Genomic DNA, 25402 nt, shown 5'->3' with positions numbered 1-25402 from the left:
GATGCTTGCATGCTCTTTTAGTTAGCATTGTGCTGTGTGGGACCCAGATGCTTTGCAGATTACACAAGAATAAGAGCGAAACATGTGCAACTTTATAGTGTAGAGGAGGTAAGATGAAAATAACCAACTGAAAGGGTAAAAATATGCAGGGTGTTTGGGGGATGGGCAGTAAAGTGTTATCCAGACATGAACTTGTGCTATCTGTGTTTCCACCCTGTAAAACAGTCCAGAAGGGACATGGAGCACAGTTTATCACACATTCATGTCTCAGCACTAGAGGAAGGCATGTGCCTCCACACTAGTTGCAGGAGGGAAGGTAGAAGCAGGTAACTGTGCACACCTGGACTTCAGTCAAGGTGTGCCATGTCAAAATGGTTTTCTTCTCCTGTACTATAGCTGACCTTTGATATTACACTCAAGCTGCCCCTTAGAGCAAACAGGAATCAAGATTTTAATTGATGTGGCACATCATTAGCTGTGTCAAAAGCTCTCAGTTTTAATGTTGTTTCATAACCTTTTGTGATGATAGATAAGGCATACATGTACATTTTAAAAATGGTACTTGGTGCAGCAGTGTGCAGATTGCATGACTATGTATGTTAATTTATGAAGTGGATCTATAACAAAACGATGCCATATTTTGCTGCTATCAAAACTTGGGAACTTTGGGAAAGAGATATAAAAAAAGTAGCTTTTACCTTACAGAAAATAAAGACACGAGAGGTGAAGCTGTGGAAAAAAAAAAAAAAAAAAGATGATCTTTTCTCAGTCCACAGTACAGACAGCATGCAAACCACAGAACTTTGTGACTGCTTTCTTTCAAAAGAGATGAAAGATGGAGTAGAAAGCAAAGATGGATTTCATAGTTGCACCCCCAGGGATGGACAATTCTGGCTTCCATGAAGCTAACCATAATTTCATAGAAATGCTTGGAGAATCCTTTTTGGCAGTCTTGTGCATTATGAGTGAACAAATGCACAAATTCTTTATCCAAAATAGCAAAACTCATTTTCTGTACCATGACATTTATTCTGTTTACAAGAGTAAAAAAGTACAAATCTGTAAAATATAAACAGGTTATTTTGTTCTTGGGTAATGCTTGCAGTCAAAATGTATTGTTTGGTATACTAGGCAAGGAAAAGAAAAGGGATAACTGAGATGGCATACTTTGTAGAAATTATGTTAAGAGCTGTCAGAAAGAAATATATCATCAGTATATCCAGGGACAACAATGTTTCTCTGCAATCTCCTTTGCAGGTTGCTCTGTGTGGATGTTAACAAACAGATAAATCTGGGGTGGGATTTGAATTAAGCCATTTACTCTCTGCATTATTTATAATTCATTTAGTCAATTAAATTGTAGTGGTGCTTCAGAAAGGGAGCTTCTGTAAGACGCCCAAGTAGTATAGTAGTATATTAGTGGACTAGAAAAACTTCTCTGAATCTGATAAGGGAAACAGAGTTTGTCTAAAAAATAAACAATTTGAAATGACCATCTGGGACATGGATAAGGATTCTACCTTGCAGTGTATCCCCCTGGAAAACTCATTATATATGATACCTCAAATTTAGGATCTATTAAAATATCGATAGTAGCCTTACTGAAAAAGCCAGGATCTCAGTTATTACACTTTTCCAAAATTACACTTTTCCAAAAAAAGAGAATCAGAAAAGACAGAGAAATCTGCTCAGAGTATATAATCATGTTGATCAAAACAAGTGTTTTGCTTGCATCAGATTTCCATGTATTACCAATCACCCAGCTGGGGAAAGTGTAAAATTAGAATTAGATAAAAACTGAAAGATTTACAGATCACTCCTAAATAGACTTCAGTAAGAGTTTGTGGAGCAATGGGGAGAGGACAATCCCTTTCAAATGTTAAACATTGATACAGAGCAAACAAAATCAGAAATTTACTATCATGAATAAATCCAAGTTATAACAAGTATTGGAAATGGCTGGAATAGAAAAACTGACCTGAGATCACATTCCATGACTGGATCAAGAAGAGTAGTATGACAAAAATGAGAGGGTAAATATTTAGAAAGAACCTTAAAGCTCTGCTTTTCATCTCTAATTCCTGTAGTAGATAAACACAACATCAATAAGTTCTGGGAAATGTTAAAAGCTGTATTAAGACAGTTGGACTTCTTTTCAGGAAGCTATCATCCGAGCATTTCAAGATACTTAGCAATTTAGAAGTGGGGGAAGAGTTTTCTTTTTAGCTATACCAGCTGTTGAGACTTTTTCTTAACTCACCTTCTGAAAAAATCTTGAACAGAAGAACACGCAAGCTTTGAAAATTATTCAACTCATGTAAAGAAGTATCTATTTTCCAATTACTTTAAAACTGTTTAGAAGAGGGAAACAAGTCACATTCACGTAAATGGAGAAAAATTGATATTTATGTGGAAAGTAAAGGTGAAGATGGGAAAAACAGTGCCATGCTGCGAAACTTACATCCAAAACGGAAAGCTGCATTAAAACCTTTCACAAAGATACACAGCTGTTTGTCAGAGTTATAGACAGCTAGGGCAAATGCTAGAGAAGATGCAATTAAACTTCACTTTCATCATATGTGTTGGACTTGCTGGAATAATAGGTATTTGAAAGAAATAGCACTAAGAGACCCATCAACAGTGAAATTTATCAAGCATTGCAACAAAAATTCACATCTCTGTGTGGTGACCGCTCACTTTGAAACCTAAGCTGGCTGTTTCCTAAATATATTCATAAACTACTTGCATAGGAGAAGCAGAACACTGTAGTGTTCTGGAAAAACAAACAAACAAACAAACAAAAACTATCCAAATACGTCCCCACTCCCATTCTCTTGCACACAGATGCACACATATTCACATACATTCTCATTCTGTATGTTGAAACTTGGACGACTTCTCTGATCTGCAGTTGTAAAGTACAGCTTACCACAGGGAACATTGTTAAGCTTAATGAGTTCTCCTTTGTTTCTTGCAGCTCTCAAAATGCTATTGTGCAAACACGTCAAGTTAGGATCCATACACACACACACACATTACAATGTTGTAATGTGTAACACATTCGTAACAGTATTCTTTTAATCATTATCACTAGTAATAATATTATGTACATCCTCACACAGAGAGATAGGATTTCTTTTGTTTGGAGATGAAAACATCTTCATGCTGGATTTGGTTTTATTTCGCTATCTCCCTTAATAAAAAACAAACATACAAACAAAGCCGAGTAACACATAATTATCAATATCCATAGGGTTTGAATGGATTACATTTTCTTCTGTACTTCATATGGAAGAAAAAAGTAACAAAAGATTGTTTCAAATGGTTTGTTTTGTGTTAACTCAGCTAGAACATCTCAGTAAGACTTTCTGGCTTACTCAGTAGTAGCTTTTTTGCTACTCTTCATTAGATGATGCCAGCAACCAGAGTTTAGTCTTTTCTCTGAATAAATAAATAAATAAATAAATCTTTATATTTCAATTTCAATTGGAAGATTTTACATTTATACATAGATTTTTACTTTTTTTTTAACACTTAAAGAAAAGGTGTTAACATCACTTACAGTGATGCATTTATGGAGTTAACATCTTGGAATAATTAAATACAGTGGTTAAGCTCCAATTATTAGACAAGTATGAGTGTTCTCTAATACTTTAGAAGGCTACTTTCCTTCAGTATTACTTATAACCTAGAATGACATTTCAAGAATGACATTCAAGAATGACATTTCACTATTCATTAATCTCCCTTGAAGTTTCATATATACATGCTTATTCCACAGTTCTCTCAACCTTGAACTATTTAAGAACTGATAGTGCTTGATTGATTTCCTCTGTGCTTCAAGACTCTTTTACCTTCTTGAAAGCCTAGGATTCTTTCTGTTATTTATACATTCTGTGCTTACATATTTACATGATAAAAACTCCGGTGATATCAATAATTATATTATGAGGTCTATTAGCTTTGAGATATATATATATATATATTTTTTTTTTCCAGAGCTTAATTGTGATTGATAAAACCATTTAACTCATCTGATTATTCAGTTACACTCATTTCACATGCCTGAAGTGCTCCATTTACATTTACTGTTCTTCTTGCTTTACTAATTTGAGACTTTTGCTACACCCTTGGACATCTCCAGTCATTCTGCTTTTACAGCAGGTGCAGGACATTTATGCTACAGGCTTTTTCCTGCTTTGTAACTGTGCTTACATGTCTACTGTCTCTTCATAGTTTTGTTATTAACCTCTGCAGCAGGGCAGCATACATTAACAGTTACTCTTCTCATGGCTCCTCTGATTTCTTCTATATGAATATTCAGCTTCTCCCTCTTTGCTTGCTAGACCTTTAAGTACCTCATTTGCTTTCTACATTCTCTTTGTCAGAGTAGACCATCTTAATTGCATCAAGTACAGCCGGGATGTGACAACTCAAGTTTTGCATTATATTGATGAATGTGTTAGCATCCAGCAGGATACCAGGGTTCTTTATTTCCCAATCTGCTTTACAATTACAAATTTACTTTAGTTCTTTTTTGCTTTGCTACCCCCCTTCTGCTACTTTTAAGGGTACCGGGGATTCACACTGGTAAAGATATCAGTTTATATGAACGCTAATTCACACCATTCACAATCTTGCACATTTAGGTTCTTTATGTGAAGGGTTTGGTCTTACTGCTCCTTTATATTTTACAGTCTCTTGATCAGATCTGGAGATGGTTTTATTCCCAGTAGATGCACACAAACATATGCATACACAGAGCTGACCAATAACATATCAACATGGATGAGAGAACAGTGCTTTTATAAGCACCCCATACACACAAACAGTGCTCACATAAGCAGAAACAGTATGAGTGGCCTGGTCCCACTTTTTCTTGCCAGCTAACCACTCACAACGTTTGATAGTGGATTTTACACAGACTCACAAGAAATCACTCTTGAAAGCTTTTGTATTCTTCAGTTACAATGCTGCAAACAAGGTGTCAGATGCCATGCAGTACCGGCACATCATTCACTGGGCACCCTGAGGTGACCACTAGCCTTAACTAGCCACATAACAATCCCAGCTGGCTGGTTTAAAATGTGGCCTTGTGCTTCCATCTGTGCTATGGGGCATGTTTCACTATGAAGTAACTCTTAGGGTTGTTATGGCCCAGACCATCCAGAAATGGTGAGGTTCTCCTTTCCTCCTTTCAGCACATTCTATTTTTTCCCACCCAAAATGGCAACTCTCATGGCAACACTGGGCTCCCACACAAGCACTATCAGTCGCAGTTAATACACACAGAAGGAGGCTTGTTTATCATCATGTGTACACTCCTTTAACCCCTTCAGGTAAAAAGGCTGTGTTGTTGGTCAGGGTCCACATTCTGTTGGGTGACACTAGCCATCTCTCCTTTTGCTTAGTTATCTTCATGTCAGCAAGCTCAAGCTGCTGAACTGGAAGCTCACAGATGAGTCCCTGTTTACCTCATGGGTAATTCTTCCCTCTTCAGATTGCAGACATGAGATGTAACTGGTTTAAGAGACTAGTGTATGTTGGTTCATCAACACAACTAAAAAAATAATAATTCAATGATTAATGGTTAATAAATACATCATTATTAAATTAGAGTTATCATTATTAAATTAGAGCTGTATCATTTTGCACTTGATTACATACCATAAAGTTACCAGTTATTAGTCTTTGGTATCACAAATCACAGCTGCCATTAAATTAAAATTCTATCACACATCCCTCACCCCACCACTTAATACCAGGGCACATATCCTTCCTTACACTGCTCTCCCACACCACACAAAACCCTCTCCCTCGAGTTGTTTTAATCACTCTTCTGGTTTTCTTAAGATTCTGTAGCTAGTTAAGAGAACTGATGTTCCAAGGGGACCTCTTGCTTGCCATTAACCATCATGAAATCAAGGAGACATGACCCCTTTCTAAATAATGAACTGATCTCCAGTTTTAAACAGTGGAGGAAAAAACATGTCTTACAGTTTGGGTATTACTGTAGTTTCATAGACACTCAAAGACCACAGTTTAATCATAACCCTATTCCTGGTGGAACACTGAAGTCAGAGCTACCTGAATGTTTCTGTAGTAGTGTCTGCACTAGTCTCCAGTAGTCTGCTGTAATATTTAAAAAAAGAAAGAAAAGAAAGTAGAAGTAGAAGTAAAAAAGACCAAAGAATAAGGTTTCCAGAGGGAGCTTTATACTGAAAGAGGTCCTTTAAATCTTGTGGCAGGACATTTTAAAATCTTTGATTTTACTAATCATCTCTTTTTATAAAAGAATGTGAGAATGGTAGCAACTCAGTCCATGCTCGAAGACGTTTTATTGTCCTGATCACTGTGCATTTTTCTTTTTTTCTCCCATGGCAACCTCAAAGAGAGAACTTTACCTTTATTTAGCATGTATGGGACTGTGGCAGAAAGAGAGCAAGCACTAAATCTGTAGAAATCTGTACCGAAGCAATGAATTGCACCAATGTTTCTAACTCTCAGATCCATTCTTTAATCATGAGATCATGCTTCAGCAGCAGCAATCTGTACTGTATGGCTTCCTCCCACCAAATTGTATACATTTGTATTTAAAACTCTATAGTAGATGTGCCAGTTCATTTAGAGTGCCTGTTTTTCCCCATACGGATCTAATTTGCATTAGGAAGATAAATGGAAAATTCAAATACTCAGGAAGGCTGATACTAGTTGACATGCACTGCATGTTGCATTTATCTTCCCTCCTGACCAAGTCATTTTTCTGTGGTTATATCTTCAGATCTTTAAATCTGGAACATAATGCAGAGAGTTTATTGATTTCCAGGTAGTGGTCTGAGGCTCAAACCACTGCAGGTGTGTGGCCAAGAGGTGCTAACTGGGTGATGGATTCACAAAAATTGGGAACACAACAGCTAAGTCAAATTAAAGCAAGAATCCAGCTGATTATAGTGGGCTTTGTATCAAACCCTGTGGGGATTTAGAAAGTAATACACATTGCAACAAATCAGAAAAACCCTCTGGTTCCCTGATTTTCCTATTCACAGACATGTCATGAGTTTGTTATTTTTTTCCCTAATATAGTTGTTTTCTGCTGACCTGCAACTTTCAATAATGAAATCTCAGAACCATTAATGATGTATGAAATGTTAAAGGGATAACTAACTGTTAAAGAGAATAATAACTTATTCTTAGGAGAAAATATAAATGTACCTTTTTAACTTCAAAAATTTCCTTGAGATTACCCTTGAAGACATTAACAACCATCTAACAAGAATAGCTCAGAAGTCAGTGACACAGTGATATAGAGGCCAGAATTATGCCAGCCTGGTCACAACACACAGATTATTACAAAAACAATGCATTTTCTTGTTTCCTGTTCTGCTATTACTTCGGAGAGCACTTTGCCTTGCCTATGTGCCAAAGAAGATTCCTTCCCTTTACCAATACAGGCTGGTGCCTGGCTGTTCAGAAACAAGGTGATTGCCTTGTGAAGGGTGGTTAAAAGCAGAAAATTTGACACCTCGTCCTGCTGGCTTGTCCAACTTTCACAGGGAATCCTAACATCAAGGTAAAATCTGAGGGTGGAGACTGAGTGGGGAAGTAGAGTGGTTGACTTCTATTGCTGCCTAAGGTAAAAACAGTTATATTAAATTGTCAGGGGCAAAGCTATGGATAGTTTTGAAATCTTCAGTAAAAAATAAGCAGTGTGGTTTATGCTTTCAGAATACGAAATTGAGAGATCCTTTTTCCTGAGAATGAAGTGTGTCCTAGCCAAGAGGAATGCAGGATTGACATGCAGTGGCTACAAGGTAATGTATATGAGCTTTTATTTTCATGTATTCAACAAGAGACAAGTTCATTTAGTTAGTTTGTTTTTAAGTATGTGTGGCTGAAAGCAAAGTCTTTGACAGGAAGTATTAGAACAGATTCAAAAGTGCTGATTGCAGACTCCCTCAGTAATGCAACTCTAGACTCTCCCACAGTGAGTTAGAGTTTGCTTTGTGGCACATTTCCATATCCTGATCCCCTGATCTTCCAGATGGGGGCCTGGAGCACACCCACGAGGGTGAAAATAGAGAGCACAGACAGGTCTCATTCCCTTATGAGACTGGAGGCAGGTGGGGCAGGAATCCAGGTGCAGGAACTTGGAAGTTCCCATCTCCCTCTGCCTTGGTATTACTATGTTTTGAGCAGCCATAAAGTTGCACAGGTCACCTCATTGGCCTGACTAGAACTACCTCAATGTTAATGAGACCATAACATTGCCCTAAATCATCATTGTTATCAGCTCAGGGTTTGAACAACTAAGTTTGTTTACAAATCCTATTGCTTGCAGTAATTTTCTATTTACTACATGAAATCAGCAAGCCACAGCAAAGACTGAAATTCTACAGTAACACCTGCCATTTGGGTAGTTCCTATTCTCAGCTTTACAGTATGCACTTGCTGCTTTTTGAGCTGCACAGTAAAATTTTATCACCTAAGCATCAGGAGAGAAGGGTATTTCACATACAGTCTGGTGAGGATTTGTTTTGTCTGAGTCATTCTAAAACAAAAAGAAAAGAATGCAAGAGAAGCTGGACTCATTTAAGGGACATGTTCAAGGTCCAGACATATATCTGCCTATTTACACTGTTATCTACCTGGTTACACTGGTAGTTCTTCATTATGGGCCCTCGTTTGCCCAACTGCTTCCCAGCAAAAATGGATACGTCCCAAAGCAGAATGTGAAATCAGGTTAAAAATTAGAGCTTTTAGTGGTGGCATCTCTGTTTTATTTTCTTTTTTTCCATTTATGAAAGTTAATTAGGGGAATCACCTGCTTTCTCCTTTTGTTCATTATCAGAAGTTTACACAGTGAAACAGTTAAGGATGTATTCTTCTAGAAAGATGTTGGTTTAAATATGTTATTTTCTTTAACTGTACTTAGGGTCAGGACGTAGTACTATTGAACATATCGTGTGAATAGCTAAAGTGCAGGAAAAACTCATGAATCAAGTATTATGAGAACTAGTAGGATCTGCTGGGAGATCTTAAATAAGTTTCTGAGCATACTAATAACTTGATGATTGGAGGGGAGGAAGGAAGGTCATACCAGAGGATCCTATTTATAGGTGGCTGTTTAGTAGGTTGTTTGTAGTACTAAATACACTGGAAATTAATTCCTTTACATTGGACCCAGTTAAAAGTCAAGCATATATAGAAATTAATAATGGATGTGTAGAATGTATTTCTGGTTCTCCACAAAGCCTAAGCAGTGTCCTGCCTGCTGTTTGGAGTAGAAAATTGGCAGGAGCACAAATAATTTCTAAACACCAGTACTACATTAAATAAATCTTAAGTTCTGGAAGAGTCCCCAGGTTATTATTTTTTCCCTCTCTTTAGCAGACATTGTGGATTTTTACAGTCCAACACTGAAGTTAACACTCCTGTGATTGGGAATTGTATATGGGGATTCAGGAATCTGATCTCAAGACCCTGGATTTGGTCACATACCAAAAGAATGCCAGATGAACTTGACTGAAGAACTTAGTTAAAACTAATTTCCAATGCATTTACTCATACAGTATTTAATCTCTGTAAATGTAATACATTAATTTCCACTGGATTTTGAAGTGTGTGTTTTTCACCAGAAAAAAATGGGTCATGAAAAAGTAGGTGTTTATGTGCACCCATGAGAGAGTGAGAATCTGAGACATTTAAAAAAGTAACTTCCAGATTTTTTGATTAGCAAACAAGAATTCTGACTGGATCTAGAAGAAATTTATACCTAAGAAAGTTTAAAGTGTTGACTAGAAAGCAGTGTAGCTAGTCCCAAAGAGAATATGCTTTAATACCGGACTGATCATGTTAGCAGCAGTAAACACAAAAACTGCATTTATTGTGTTTTAATCTCCATTTATAAATTAACCACACTTCTGAAGCCCTAACAGACTATGCAGTAATTGTGTTATAAGGATGTATTGCTTTATAACTTCATTGAAACTGGGTGGTCAGCTGACTTGCAGCCTCTTCCATTGCCATCAGATACTGAGTGTGTTTTCTTTTCATGCCAGGTGATCCATTGCAGTGGCTATTTGAAGATACGGCAGTATATGCTAGATATGTCTTTGTATGATTCCTGTTACCAAATCGTTGGACTGGTGGCTGTAGGTCAATCTTTACCTCCCAGTGCAATCACTGAGATCAAACTTCATAGTAACATGTTTATGTTCAGAGCAAGTTTGGACTTAAAATTAATATTCCTAGATTCCAGGTAAGCAGCTATTTCATTTCTAGCATAAAATGTTTTCAAAATAAGTGTTATAAGTTGCAGTGGTTTCCAAACAAATCAGAATACCCATAAAAAGGTACTAAACAGATCTGGAAGACAAAGACTGTGAGCATCTTCAAAGCTCTTCAGGGCAGGCCATACTTTGTCTTGAATGCCAACATAAGCCTATATACTTTAACTAATAGTTACCTACATTTTCAGAGAGTCAGCTAAAGCCTTGTTGCTGATTAATGTGCAGAAGACCAGTAAAATGTTTTTACTTTAAAGAAGATAAATTTTAACATGCAAACCTAGTGGAAGTAATAAGCATGCACCATCATCTGTAATTGAAACACTGAGCTCAAATTACTTTTCAGGGTCATCCAGAAAGCTTTTGGCAAAGTAGTAAGAAAAAAGAGTATTTTACACTTTAATGCCTTAACAATGAAACCAACCCTACTAATTGTGGTTTGAAGGAAGCAAGGAAAATGAATTCCATTGGCTACTACATGGAAATACAACCTTCCTAAAGAAAACCTGGGAAAATATTTCTGCTTAGGAAAGAGAACCTCATCTCCACCCTCAGTGGATGTAGCTCACATACCAGCTAGGAAGAGAAGAGCGCAAAAACAGAACTGAAGGAATTATGAAATGACTCACTCAACCCTTTTTGAAAACATGGTATCTTTCAGTATACAATGATTCTTTGTACAGTGCAGTTCAAGATACCTTCAGGGGAAAGGCCCAATTCCCAGACAATATAACAGATTTGATCATTGACAGGATGATCATTCTTTAGAAATCCCTGCATGTGGAGCAGTATGTCACATACTCTCTCATTTCCCTGACATGCTGGATTTGTTAGAAGCAGAAATGATATTTATGTGTAACAGTGAAAAAGACTGTATCCAAGACTGGGGAAGTTTTGCATGGCAGATCAGCCATGCAAGAACATGCTCCTTTTCCATGCTAAGTCAATTAGATAGTGGGCCATCAGTTGCTAAAATACAAAGAACTGGTTGTTTCTGGATTTTTTTATTTTTATTTTTGGCATGCTTTACTTAATGTAACAGCTACAAAGAAGCACACGGGGTTCAGCAACATGTCTTTGCATGTGGAAAAAAGGAAATGATGTGCCTAAGAGGAACTGCCTGGAGACATAAGTGTCTTCAAAGGAGACAGTATAACCAGAGGTGTTGACAGGAGCACAGATATAACCAGTACTCTTGCATAGCTGTGTTTACCAAAGAGCAGATGCGTGTCATCCACACACAGGATAGCTGGGGGTATTAAGTGCTACCAGAGCCCTTTGCTTTCCCAGCTGAGCAAACCAAGTTATATTTGCCCTGAGTAGGGGCGTACTAGGAATAAGACAAAACTGTTTTCAGGCTTGCTTCTGGTATCCATGCAAGAAAAAAAGTTGGTAGATCTTTAGAGGTAACAGTCACAGAGCGGAGAGGCATTACAGCATTACAGCCATAGGAAGAAACAGGTAAGACTTTCTAGACACTCAATACAATACAAAGCATGCAAGAGCTCATTTATCAAGGTAACTGGAAAAAGGAGGCAATTACTTCCCTCTAAATGACTTGCAGCTTCTGATTTAGGTGGTGCAGCCTATTTTTCCATTGCTACATAGATTCCAAAGGCTTTAAGGAACTGTAGAGGGCAGAGCTGATCATCAGGGCAAGCTCTTTTTTTCTCCGTGTGGATTGACAGAGATAACAACACTCAGAACCCAGGCTCCCTACAGCAGCTTACTGAGGGCTTGCTTTTGTGTTAAGGACGTCAAGCAGCTAAGTTTATTTCTAGATTCCAACACTTAAAGTGAAGCTGCATTTCCAGAAACATTCACACCTGGCTTGGGTTTTAGCTTTTTCCTTGTTTGTTTTCTGGATTAACTGTCTCTGTACTCAGCCATTACGTGAGCAGGATGAACTGCCAGCTTTGTTTTAATTGCAGTAAATCCAGAAGGAGCACTGAAATTTGAACAGGATTTTACATCAGTATTTCATCACGCTGATAGGTGACTAAATTCTTAAGTGAGAAATTGGGCCTCTAGAACCATAAGCCAGGAAGGACAGGGCACACTGCAGAGGAGAAACAGAAGCATGTACTCACAAAGCCTGCTGCAGAAAGAGAGCACACATGCTTGCTCTGCATTGGTCATCCCTGAGGCAAAGGCATGCAAGATTTTCCCAGATGAAGGCATAGCTAGGGCAGGTATGGATGTATTTGTACTGTATTTGTAAATCAAGCCATGAAGGCATTGTTTTTTCTTTTTTTTTTTTTTTCTGATTTCCTTGCTGTCCACATGATTATGTAGTGTTAGAGCAAGTGTAAATAAGGTGCATAATAATTGTAAAAAGAAAAAGGAGAAGATAAAAAGAGGGGAAAATAGGAAAAAAAATGGAGAAGAAAAAAAATAAAATTTACATTATCTGCAACCCCCAGTGGCACAGGTTGCTTGAGACCCCTGCATTCCTTTCTGTAGATGCTGCTGTGTTATTCTTTGATACGGAGTGTATCCACATCAGTGTTTTAGTTCAGACCAGCAGCACCCTTTTGAAGGATGCTTTTTTTTATCCTGGCCATCCTCGCTCACTGTGCTGCAATTGTATCATTAGGAGGCCTTAGACATGTGAACTGGGTTCCTTCCAGAAGAGTCTAACCTGGAAGCCAACCTCCAGGAGACTTCTAAGTGTGTCCCAGTGTATTTCTGGCCAGTGCAGCCTTGTTCTTTAACATCTGCAGAGATGCTGCCATTTCAAATTCTTCCATTATTCTTCCACTTCTTCTCAAGTGAGGAAGTTTTTCTCAAGTCTAGCTTCAGCTTTCCTTTTCTTAGCTTGTGATCTTCATAGCTCCTTGTCTCTCCACATTCTTAGCTGGAATAAACTCCTGCTTCCTTCTTCTGTTAGTCATTAGCCTGAATTTATTTATAGACCATGATCACAGCCTCTATGGACTGACATACATGCTACGCTTGTATGTTTGCAAAAGCAAATGAAAGTTTGTCAGCAGTGCACAAGAGTAGTTTTATTGTTTCGTGACTGGCTCCTCAACTGGATTTTTGTGCAAAGGATCATGCATGGCGGTGGCAAAAGCCCAAAGCTGAAATAAGTAAAAGAACTCTTTTTCCTGTCTGTGTGTAAGGCTGGCCAGGGAATAGCTGCACCTTGCTTTGGCTGGGTTGAGAGGGTTTTATGTTCTTATAAAGATGAGGATTCTGTTTCCAAAACTAATATTTTGTCCTACAGTTTTTAGGTACCTTATTTGTTGGCGCAATCAAAAGTTAGGTTAATGAGACTGAATATTCCTAGAGATTTTGCTTATTATGGAATCTTCCTTTTCTAGAGTGACTGAATTAACTGGATATGAGCCCCAAGATCTGATAGAAAAAACCCTCTACCACCATGTTCATGGCTGTGATGTGTTCCATTTACGATATGCTCATCATCTGTGTAAGTAAAAAGAATACTAGACTGAAATTTATTAGCCAGAGTGAGAAGTTTTGCAGGCAACAGGCACTATGCTGGAAAGTAAAGAAAGGTTTCCATATCTTGACTGAAGCTTGATTTTCAAAAGTGCTTGGCTATCACTTAAGGAAATGATTACTTCTGCAAATAAGCTAGAAAGTTAATATGCTGTGCTTATACAAATATATCTGGGTACTTTTATCTTTGACTTAAAGGATCTGAGCTCTTTTGAAAATGTGGACTTGATTCTGGGTGGTGAACTCCTGAAGGAAAAAAAAAGAAAATACAAAAGAGCGAGTGAGTGCGCAAGAGGGGAAAATCTGGACTTTGCTATCCTCTGTTGTTAGAAGAAAAATTATGCAAGAGCTCTCCATTCCTCTGAAACATGTTAGTAATAATCAGCCCATGTTTGAAGTGAATGCAAACCCAAAAAATCCTGAGATGAATGTTCATTAATAGCATGTGGATGAGGTTTGGAGAATGGAGTGTCAGGAAAAAAAATTACACATTTAATAATTCCCCATCTGCCAACAGAGACACTAATCATATCTTCAAACATCTGGATTTGGGAAGTAGTTCATTCAGTAGCACATTAATTTGAGAAGCAAATTGAGGGAATAGCTGAAATCTGGACTTGGCTCAGTCTGTTGTAGCCCATACGATGCAAAGATGAAATCCAAAAACCAATGTCAGTGAATTTTTTTCCAGATTGCTTCTGTGGACTGAAAGCAGCCAGAGTCAAATACTTCTTTTAGGCTTCCTGAAGGAGAAGGTAGTTGGTTCTTCACCTTACTCTGTGCTGTTCATGAGGATTTGGAATATAAAAGAAGGATGTAATTGTGTTTGGCACAAATCAGTGCTGAAACTCCAAGTACTGAATTCTGTTGATGGCCATGTGTACTACACCTGCAAAAGCAAAAGTTGATCTTTACAGCAAGATCATGTTTACCATAACACTATTGACGTTTTTGAGTCAATATAAAATATAAACTAGAATGATTCTGTAATCAGGGATTACAGAATACCCCATTGGGGGCATCCTTTTTGTAGTGCTATTTTCTGCAGCTGGTTGTGAATGTCAACCTGTACAAAAATTGCTCTTTATTTGTACATGACTATTTAAAATATCTATATCAACCATTATACGGATGCTTCCAATACAGCCACAATCATCTCTGGAAAACAGTTTATCTATTTTAGAGCAGAGTCATGGATAGCGCTGTCTGTGTGGGAGAAGACCTGTAGTTTGGCTACCAGTTTGACCTATGTCAGACTGGAGTTTTAAAAAGAGACACATCATGTTTACTGACTTTAAAAAAAAAAAAAAAAAAAAGAACAAACAGACAAACAAAAAACATTAACAAAACAGAATAACTGAAAACAGTTCTCTAGATACTGTACCTGAATTGCAAAGATAAATTATTGTAAAGTTTAAAATCAGAAAAAAAAAAAAAGAAAGAAAAAAAAAATCAAAGCAATTAAATGCCAAGAAGCAAAAAGAAGGAAATGGCTAACACTTGGGCAACAGTAGGAACAGTGCAGAATCATAGTCAGAATACTAAGCAACAGGAATTATTAAAACAGATGTAAAGTGTACAAACTTCCTCTGGGGAGCACTGTTATAACTCACCCACCATCCATCAGCAAATGTCTGAGGAACACAAGCAGTAAAAGGTTGGCAGGTTTGACGTACACTTCTATAAAACAATCTGATGATTAAGTGTCATCTGATGAAGAAATCTGGAGAGAAACATCTTACACCTAATAAGGGTATTTAGCAAAAAAGGAAAATATAGCAACCCTAAAATAGGGTAACCAATTGCTCTTTCTTAGAGGAAAAAAAGCCCAGACTGAAGACCTGAAGTTAGTGAACTTTGTTAGGCAGCACAGAGAACAAAACAAAGGGAACAGTGAGGGAAACAAATTAGATGCAATATAAAAAGAACATCAGACTATGAGGAAAATGTAGATGTGAATATTTGCCTAAGGTGTGCTGGCAGTAAACAGTGTTTCCTGTTTTAAACATTTGATTTACTTCCAGCTCTATGAAAAAGTTTCTGATATTTGAACTAGCGCTATTTATTTCTATAGCACCATCAATATACACAGTGTTTTCTCTGCAACGGGGGAAATGTGGCCACACAAATGATGACTCCTTTCATTCTGAAAGACATTTAGAACTTCTCCTTAGATTTAGAAACTTTCATCTAAAAGACAGGCTAGAGAAGCTCTTCCACTCCAGACAAAATATTCCTCTATTCCAGAACAGACAAACTATTTTTCTGGCTTCAGAGAAATCATCGCTCATGAAAAAAAATCATTTGTACCATCATCTCTCTGTGAGGGAGATTTTGTGCATCCCTCATGTTGTAGCATCATTGCTCTTCCCACATTATAAACTCTTAAAAGAATCGCTTCTCTGTGCCTTGGCAAGACAACCCACAGCCCCATCTGATGCCATCACCAAAGCTTCCTTTTTCGTTTTGCTGCTTCCTGGAAATCAACCTATGTATTTATAGAACCTATTTCATGGGAGAGCACAGTTTGCTGTCCAGGGCATTGAATCTGCTGTTGCTCCCCTGGTAATCAAGAGGATTCTGGCAGAGCTGCACTCGTTTTTAAGAGGGCAAAAGAACTGTAGAGGCTGCTGGGGCACCAACCCCTGACCACACCACCCAAGAGCTGTGCCGATGACATGCCGGGTTGTGTGCACCAGGGAAGTTAAACCAGTAACTGCTGCGACAGCAGAACCAAGAAGTCCATTTCTCTGAGTGGTATCTTGAAGCGCAGGCTGGCAACTCCCAGCTGCATGCCTGTGAGCCTGCTGGAGCCTTTTAAAATAGCCATCAGTGACAGGCCAGAAGGACCAGCCCAGCCAGCCCAATGCCTTTTTCAGCTTGCCTGCTAAACCAGGAGGGAACCACAACACAGGAACACCCAGCTACAAATGGCACATCTCAGAGCCAAGGCTAAAGCCACTGAGTCCTCCCTGTCTGATTGCAGCGGAGGCCACCAAGAAGTCTAAGCCTGCACAGATTGTCTTGGTAGTGGATTTACCTCACTCCCGTTTCTGAGGTTTCCCAATCAGCATCAAACAGGATAATTTCACCAAGGGCCAAATGGAAATTGACCTCATTTACTGTATCAGAAGCACAGCTACTGTCCCTGAGCCAAGGTCAGACTTTCCCCACATTGCTAAAAATGCAGGAGACGTGGAGTCCTCCCCTGTCCCAAGAGAAATATTGGTTTGTCCATATAATTAGGAAGGAAGGCTGAACACTGTAGTCCTCAGTGGTTTTCACATCTTTTAAAATACTGTCTTAACTGAAGAGCTAAAACAGGGATTTTTATTTTTTTTAATAAAAAAGAAGAGTTAGAGAAAGTGAAAAGCCAAAGCACATGGAAGAACTCTGTGGTAGCTGGTGAACCACTAGAGCATTAATCTCCATTATGGAAAACTGAAGCCCCATTACAAAAATATTTGTTAGATTACCTAGGCCAAAATGTAAGTATCATTTGCTAGGAGTGGACAATTTGGATTACAGAATGGCAAGAAACATTGTGAATCCATGGAACATGGTTGGTTATTAACAAATATCTTTACAACAGGTTTATTTGGCATCATTACACTGAATCTATGAGTAGCAGATACAACACCTTTACTTTGGAGTGATTTATTGCACTTTAACAGTATATGTGTCTATATATTTTGTGTGTGTGTTTAAGAAATTAGACACATTTCCCCTATTTTACTTATTTATTTATTTTTTTTAACATCTGCACATAGGCCCACCTCTCCCTGCCTCTCTGCAATTATTCTGTGTAGAAATGTAGGTGCGAGAAAGAACACCTGTAAGCATGAAGCAAAAAGCTTATGTATGAGATACTTCAAACTCTACATAGTAGTGGATGGGTGTTAGCAAAGACAGGTTTTTGAGTGTCCTGCAGGGTGGGGTTATTTATCTTGTCGATTTCTGAACAAATAGATACCATATCCTGTAATGGAAGGAGAACTGACACTTCCAGAAACACCTGTCTAAAGTCAGTTAGCAAGAACCTGATTTTCTTAGGGAGATTAACTTGATTTGAAGAAAAGGTTGAGTATGTTGTGACTTGTACAAGTGGACAGGAGAGTAAACAGTCCAGAGAGGACCCCCATGCAACAGACTTAAAAGACTTCTTAGCAAGAACAAACACTATTGCTCTTCTGTTTCTGTCAGTCTTCCATTGGGCTATTTATGTTATCCACACTATTGCAGTCTTTGATATTTATTGAAATTACAAACCCACACTGCCCCAAGTAAAATATGAACAAAAAAAACACAACTCCAGTGATGGCTGTTGGCCATGTAATTAATTAATAATCTGGACAACCCCCCCCCCAAAATTATGCACTTTTTTGTTCTCAGTTTAATACTGGATGTCCTCCCTGTCAGAAGAATCTCCTATGAATGCTAAATATAAGCCATATAGTCCAATTTCAATTGATCATTTGCTCTACTAGAGTGTACTGAAAGAGGCAACCTGTTTGATCAGCTTATTTCTGCTCTGTTTCTGCACCTAGCATGTATACCAAGAGAACAAAATTACAGTGAGCTTTGATAATGATTTCAAAGTAGTATAAATCCTACACTGGAAAGCAGTAATTACATTTTTTCAAATTTTTGGAATTACACAAAAATATAATTTTTGCGTAATAATGTATTACACAAAGCTACAAGGAACTGCTGCTATTGATTACTTTTCTTTTTTTTAAATAGTTTGAGTATCAAAATCAATCTCTTATTTCCTAATTTAAAATAAACATCTAATTGTATAGGGGAATAAGAAGGTTGAGTTCCGTAAAGACGTGCTTCTGGGTCACACAAGAGAAAAAGAATCTTTGAAGGCTGGGAAGTATATTCTGGTGAATCATTAGATAAATGCTTGGCACTGGACCAGAAAGATTTGTGGCTAGATTAAATATTTAAAGATGCTGCACAACTCATATGCCAAAACATCTTTATTCACAGAGAATCCAAGATGGTGTTTAGAACATTACATTTTTAGTGAAATCTAGCTGATAACTGATTCATATCTCTGGCCCTGTCTTTATTTGTGTGCTTAAGAACCAAATAGCATTTTAATTTTTCTCTTTTAAGTCAACCTTCAAGATGTAGTGCTTACATAGGAAAAAGCATTATAGCATAAAATTGACTCCAAAATACAGTTATCTTTGAAGGTATGAATATCAAAAGTGTTTCCCAAATATGCTGGAAAAGTTCAAGGCAGTTGTGTCCACTTCAAAATACTTCTGCTGCCTTGAACTTCTCATTTTCAGTTAGAAGATTAAAAATAATAAATGTTTTTTGCTGAATGTAAAAAAGAGAGCAGGGTGAACTGGAAAAGAAAGAATACAAACCTTAATAGTTGAGAACATGCTACTTGTAAACAACATAGTGACATCATGAAAAGATGTAAAAGAGTAGGACAGATATCTTTGCAAGGAAGCTATCTTGTGTTTGGTGAGAGAAGGAGGTCTAAAAAAGGGGAAGGAGGGAGAAAATTCCCTCCCTTGCAAATAAATCTCTCCAGGAAGTGGTCACAAGTGCAAGCAATGCGAAGTGCTTTTTTTTGTATTTTATTCACAGTGCTGGTGAAAGGCCAAGTCACAACCAAGTACTATCGGCTACTGTCCAAGCATGGAGGCTGGGTTTGGGTACAGAGCTATGCTACCATTGTGCATAACAGCCGTTCATCACGGCCTCACTGCATAGTGAGTGTCAATTATGTCCTTACGTAAGTCAAAATACTTTGTACCATTACGTGTTATCAGAAATTGATTCATTACTAATTGAATCCTTTACGTTTGTTTTATTTGTGTCTTCCAGTATCATTCTGTGTTTGCATGTTGCAGCCATTTTTCTCTCCTCATATCCTCCCTCTTTTAGCTACAGAAGCACACTGAGCTAAAAAGAGATAGTATTTTTGATGTTTATTTCATATACCATCTTCTTGAATGTATAGTACCACTGGTAGCTTTTTGTGTTAGACCTGGAAATGGTTCTGTAATTGGCATCAGAACTTCAGTGGTGCTGTCCTGACACAGCAAGAGCTACAGCTACCCAGCAGAGGTCACAGCATCAGTTTGCCAAACAGAGAAATGGTAGGAAGCTTTACTCCTCCCAGAAGTGGGTGAATCACGGAGGATTCCCTCACTAGCCTTGGGTTGCAGGCACTCGGGGTGAAACAACCTTCTCACAATGCCAAGCAGCTCCCACTGAGCTTGTGAATGTGCAGAGGTTTGGCATGCAGTTTATGAATTCTGGTTCAGTCATAAAGGTGAAGGTGACAAAATTCCTGTTTTGATATCAACCTGAGAGAGACAGAAATCTGCACAGAATAAGAGAGATAAGCAACAGTGGAACAGACTGTGCCTCAAAAGAGTATCTTAAAAAAAAAAAAAAAAAAAAAAAAAAAAAAGATGATAAAGGGCACTGCTTTTGTTGAACAACAGCAGAAAAAAACAGGGAACTATACACCCTTTTGTCTACACTTGTCCGTTCCTTAACTGGCTTGGAAGTAAATTGTGTTTGCATGATGTTTGTGGTAGGGTCATATGTGTTTGCATATTATACTGCTGTTTCTGCTATCCGACCTTGAGGAAGTAAAGTGTATGACCAGGTAGCCACCACAGGATGTTTTCTCAAACTACATGAAGTAGGTATGCAGCCCTGGACACATTGGCCAACACTGCAGTCATTGCTGTACAGATGTGAGAGCCAGTGGCACTAAGGAAAGACTCCATCCTGCAACCTGATTGAGTCCCATGAGCTGGGGCAAGTGATTTGAATAAAAAAGAGGAAGCTATGCCAGGGACGTAACAGTATAATCTTCAAATTTACTTCCAGGTTGTTCACCATTAAAAAGCAATGGAAAAGAGTTCTAGATAGGAAGTGTTAGAGAAGTAGTTTTTTTGTTATCGTTGTTTGTTTGTTTATTTTAAAGTTATTGTTTCAAAAATATGCTCCACTGTTGCTACAGACAAAACAAGGGGAGACCATTAATCATCAAGAATATATCAATTTATGTTTCAATAAATGATCCATAGTCTGTCCTTGATTTGTTTTTTTTTTTTTTTTTAGCCTGCTTTGTAGATCTGCCCTGTATGTAGAACAAGTAAAAATGAACAAAACAGAGGAGAAAAACAATATTGCAGCTCCGATGGCCTAGTTACAAGGACATTGTGCTGACAGGAGAGGAACATTGCTCCTATAACCTCTCCTCGGAGCAAGTTGTGAGAGCCAGGAAAGAGACCAAAAGAGGCAGGTGACCTATTCTCCATAGTCACCAGTGACAGGACCCATGGGAACAGTGTTAAGCTGAGGCAGGGGAAGTTTAGGCTGGACATCAGGAAGAGGTTCTTCACTGTGAGGGTGGTCGCACACTGGAACATGCTCCCCAGGGACGTAGACACTGCACCAAGCCTGTCTGAATTTAAGAAGAGATTGGACTGTGCACTTAGTCACATGGCCTAAAATTTTGGGTAGACCTGTGCAGTGCCAGGAGTTGGACTTGATGATCCTTATGGGTCCCTTCCAACTCAGGATATTCTATGATTCTATGATCCCCAGTCTAGCATTGCACACTCATTCTTGGAAGAATGAAAACATTGTGAAAGTTAATATATTTTCAACGAGTTATTTTGGATCTGTGTGGTATGTTTGAGTATGTAATCTATTGGACTGTTTTTTTTTTTTCAGAGATATTGAGTATAAGGAGCTTCAGCTGTCACTGGACCAGGTTACCATTTCTAAGTCACAGTTCTCATGCAGAAACTCAGTATCTACCTCGCAGGAAACAAGGAAAATAGTAAAACCCAAAAGTAACAAAATGAAGGCAAAACTCAGAACAACGCCTTACCCACAACAGGTAACTTTTTCAGCAGTATTTACTTGTCAGTTATTGTGTTAGAGTCCTTGGGCCAGGACAGAAATCCTCTGGAACTGAACTTCCTGTAAAGCTGACTACAGCATGCTCTGCTGCAAGAACATCCTTGTAGGCCAGAATACAACCAGACCCTTATGTTCTTGGGGTGAACAGCATAAATAGTACAAAACAGCTCTGGCAAGTGATGCAAACAGAAAGACTTCTGGATTTGGAGGATATAAAGTCCTTAAAAACAAAACAAAACAAAAACAATGTGTTTTCTTGGTCAGAAGAAGAAAGCCATGTATTAAGGACAGCTGTGCTGTGAAAATTTGAGCTAGCATAAAATACATCTTATTCACTATTGATGTGCAGAGCTCTAAACATCACATAGACACTGGCAGTTTCCTTATGCTGGAGAATGCTTCATAGAAAGGAATCCTAGCAAACAGAGTGCTGGAGTGGGATTTGTGATATCTGTCACTGGGTGTGCTAGAACTAGATGCGAAAGGGAGCTATGCAATTAATATTATTGGAAGAGGTTACTATTACCTTAAAAAAAAAAAAAAGGCACTGAATGCATCTAGTACATACACTTCAGTCAAAACATCACATTAATGGTCTGACACTGCACTTATCAGTAACTTCCTGTGCTCTGCAACAAACTTATGCCCGCTGGTATTTACAACTGCCTACAATCACTAGCTAAAATCCAGCTGGCAAATTATCAAATAAACCCTTAACATTAGGATGACAAAATTGTTCTTTGTTTGCATGTTAAGTGAAGGTTAGGTATAGTGAAGACAAGGAATTTCAAATGCACTGGTAAGCCACTGTAGCCAGTGAGATTGCAGTTCAAGGAGGCCCAGCTTTGGGCGCCTGTATGATATGTTATGCGGTTTCATATAAAAATTGGTCGTTTAACTCTCTTACCCTCCTTTTTCCCCCAGCAATACAGCTCATTCCAAACAGACAAACTGGAATGCAGCCAGGTGGGAAACTGGCGATCCAGCCCTGCAGTGAACGCTGCCACCATTCAAGAACAAAACTTCCATTCAGAAAACAGTGAACTTTTATATGCCCCGTCATATAGCTTGCCTTTCTCTTACCATTATGGACACTTCCCTGTCGAATCTCATGTCTTCAGTAGCAAAAAGCAAATGTTGCCTTCTAAGTTCGGGCAGTCTCAAGGAGCACCTTGTGAAGTGGCTCGTTTTTTCTTGAGTACGCTGCAGACAAATGGAGAATGCCAGTGGCATTATGCCAACTCCTTGGTACCCAGCAGCCAGTCACCATCCAAAAATCTTCCTGAGCAGCCAGTGAACATCATCCGGCATAATCTTGCACAGAGTTATGAAGGTGGGTGTCACTTTAAAAAAAGAAAAATGGAAAAGAAAAACTGTGGGGTGTCTGGGAAATATTTGTAACTGTAATTTGAAAATAGGAAATACAAGATGTTCAGGAAATACAGAAAATCAGAAACTGTGAAATGTAACATCTGATATGTTTATAGTATTTGCATGTTTATCTCACTTCCCTTTACCATAAGCACTTGATTAGGAGTATTAGGAGGGAAGGGATGCCATCCAGAGGACCTGGACAGGCTCAAGAGGTGGGCCTCTGCGAATTTCATGGAGTTCAGAAAGGCCGAGTGCAAGGCCCTACACATGGGCTGGGGCACTCCCAAGCAGAAATACAGGCTGAGCAGAGAATGGATCAAGAGCAGCCCCGAGGAGAAGGACCTGGGGGTGTTGGCGGATGAGAAGCTCCACATGAACTTGCGATGCACAGTTCCAGACCAGAAAACCAAACATATCCCGGGCTGCATCAAAAGAAGCGTGGCCAGCAGGGCGAGGGAGGTGATTGTTCCCGTCTGCTCTGCTCTTGTGAGACCCCACCTGGAGCCCTGTGTTCAGCTTTGGGGACCCAGCACAAGAAGGACATGGACCTGTTAGAGTGGGTCCAGAGGAGGGCCACGAAGATGACCAAGGTGCTGAAGCACCTCTCCCGTGAAGACAGGCTGAGGGAGTTGGGCTTGTTCAGCCTGGAGAAGAGAAGGTTCAAGGAAGACCTCAGAAAGGCCTTCTAGTATCCAAAGGGAGCTACAGGAAAGCTGGTGGGGACCTCTTTGTCAGGGAGTGCAGTGATAAGACAAGAAGGAATGGATTTAAATTGAAAGAGGGTAGATTTAAATTAGACATTAGGAAGAAATTCTTCACTGGTGAGGCACTGGACCAGGTTGTCCAAAGAAGCTGTGGTTTCCCCATCCCTGGAAGTGTTCAAGTTCAGGCCGGATGAGGCTTTGGGCAGCCTGGTCTGGTGGGAGGTGTCCTTGCCCATGGCAGGGGGGTTGGAACTGGGTGGTCTTTAAGGTGCCTTCCAACCCAAACCATGCAGTGATTCTATGATTCTATTATCAAACATCAGTTGCAAAAATGTAGTCACCAGAATTGCTTTTAAAACAGGGCATACCACCTCCTTCAATACTGGCCACTGAGCTGTGTAGTGGAATTACTGAGGTAAGTCATCACTGAAGTCAGAAAGAAACAAATGCACTTCAGTTCACGTACAGAAATTAAAATAAACATGATGTGTTTCCACAAAAATTGCAGGTTGTCCTTTCTGAATATGAAGTCATTCTGAGTGTCAGTACCTTACAGTTACTACACGGCATGACAAAATGAAATGCTCTGTCTTCCTGCTTCATTTGAAATGTCTTCAGTGCTCCCCCCGATCAATTGTGTCACCTCTCTGTGCAGACGGTTAGCTCAAATACTTTGAAGGAAGCACTGAAGACATTGATTTCTCTGAGGTGGCAGCCTATAAGAAATAACCTTTCAAAGCTGTAAATAATGTAAACAAGCTAAAGATACACTCTAATCCTTAGATCTCATATACATTACATTGATCTGTATACACCATTTTGATAATTTAAAAATCACCAATGGGGGCTGTTTGACATACTGTTATAAAGTTGGATGGAAACATTTCTTTCTTGTAACTTCATTATGGATGTGATGGAGGTAGCAGTAATGAAAAATAAATAAAAAATATTAGTAAGAAAAAAAAAATAGAAAAGATAGGCTCAAAATTCTCTGTATACCAGAAACGAGCATTTTTTTTCTCGTAGGGACATAACATTAAATATTCCAGATCTGAAGGGAACATCTGCAGATGTTAAAATATGAATTTACTACAAGAGAGAGGAGATGGTATCAGAGAGTGAATGTGTCTACCACAAAATAACTTTGGCCCAGGGTTCCGTCCTTCATGGGACCATTTGAAGTGACCTAGCTGACTGTCATATTTTACTTTATTGTCCTGTATTTAGGTTGAAAATAAGTAAAATTGAAGCTTTTCTTACAGCTTAGCACAGGTTAAATTTTATTTTATTTTTTTTTTTATTTTTTCCCTGAGCTCCTTTAATGTGCTGGCTTCCTTTTGCTGCTGTTGTGGGCTGGATGTCAAAAGGGGTAGCTTTAAACCAGAAGAGATAGGAAGTGGTCAGAGCACCAAGTTTGTTGGAGTTCAAGAAACACTTGGACAATGCTCTCAGACACATGGTCTGACACATGGGTGGTCCTGTGCAGAGCCAGGAGGTAAACTCAGTGACCTTTGTGGGTCCCTTCCAACTTGGGTTATTTTGTGATTCTATGAGATGTTTTAGGAATGGTTTTGTCCCTTCTAAAGATGCTGTGTCTTTGTGGGTGAGAAAGAAGTTATATCTTTTGAAAAGTATAAGGATAAAAGTAAACCACCA

General features: G+C 38.7%; 1 protein-coding gene across 1 annotated transcript in view; it reads left to right on the top strand.

The window, feature by feature from the left end:
• Positions 1-25402, top strand: part of SIM2 (SIM bHLH transcription factor 2) — a 59569-nt gene that overhangs the window by 24455 nt on the left and 9712 nt on the right. The window contains exons 6-11 of the mRNA XM_082762156.1: positions 7726-7811; positions 10059-10258; positions 13613-13719; positions 19365-19512; positions 21477-21645; positions 22593-23001. Of these exons, the coding sequence (XP_082618282.1) occupies positions 7726-7811; positions 10059-10258; positions 13613-13719; positions 19365-19512; positions 21477-21645; positions 22593-23001 (1119 nt within the window). The remainder of the gene's footprint in view (positions 1-7725; positions 7812-10058; positions 10259-13612; positions 13720-19364; positions 19513-21476; positions 21646-22592; positions 23002-25402) is intronic.

The sequence above is a fragment of the Aythya marila genome (genome assembly GCF_965140915.1).
Source record: "Aythya marila genome assembly, chromosome: 1".
Taxonomy (NCBI): Eukaryota; Metazoa; Chordata; class Aves; order Anseriformes; family Anatidae; genus Aythya; species Aythya marila.
The sequence above is the reverse complement of the archived record's forward strand: the minus strand, read 5'-3'. Positions and strand labels throughout refer to the sequence as shown.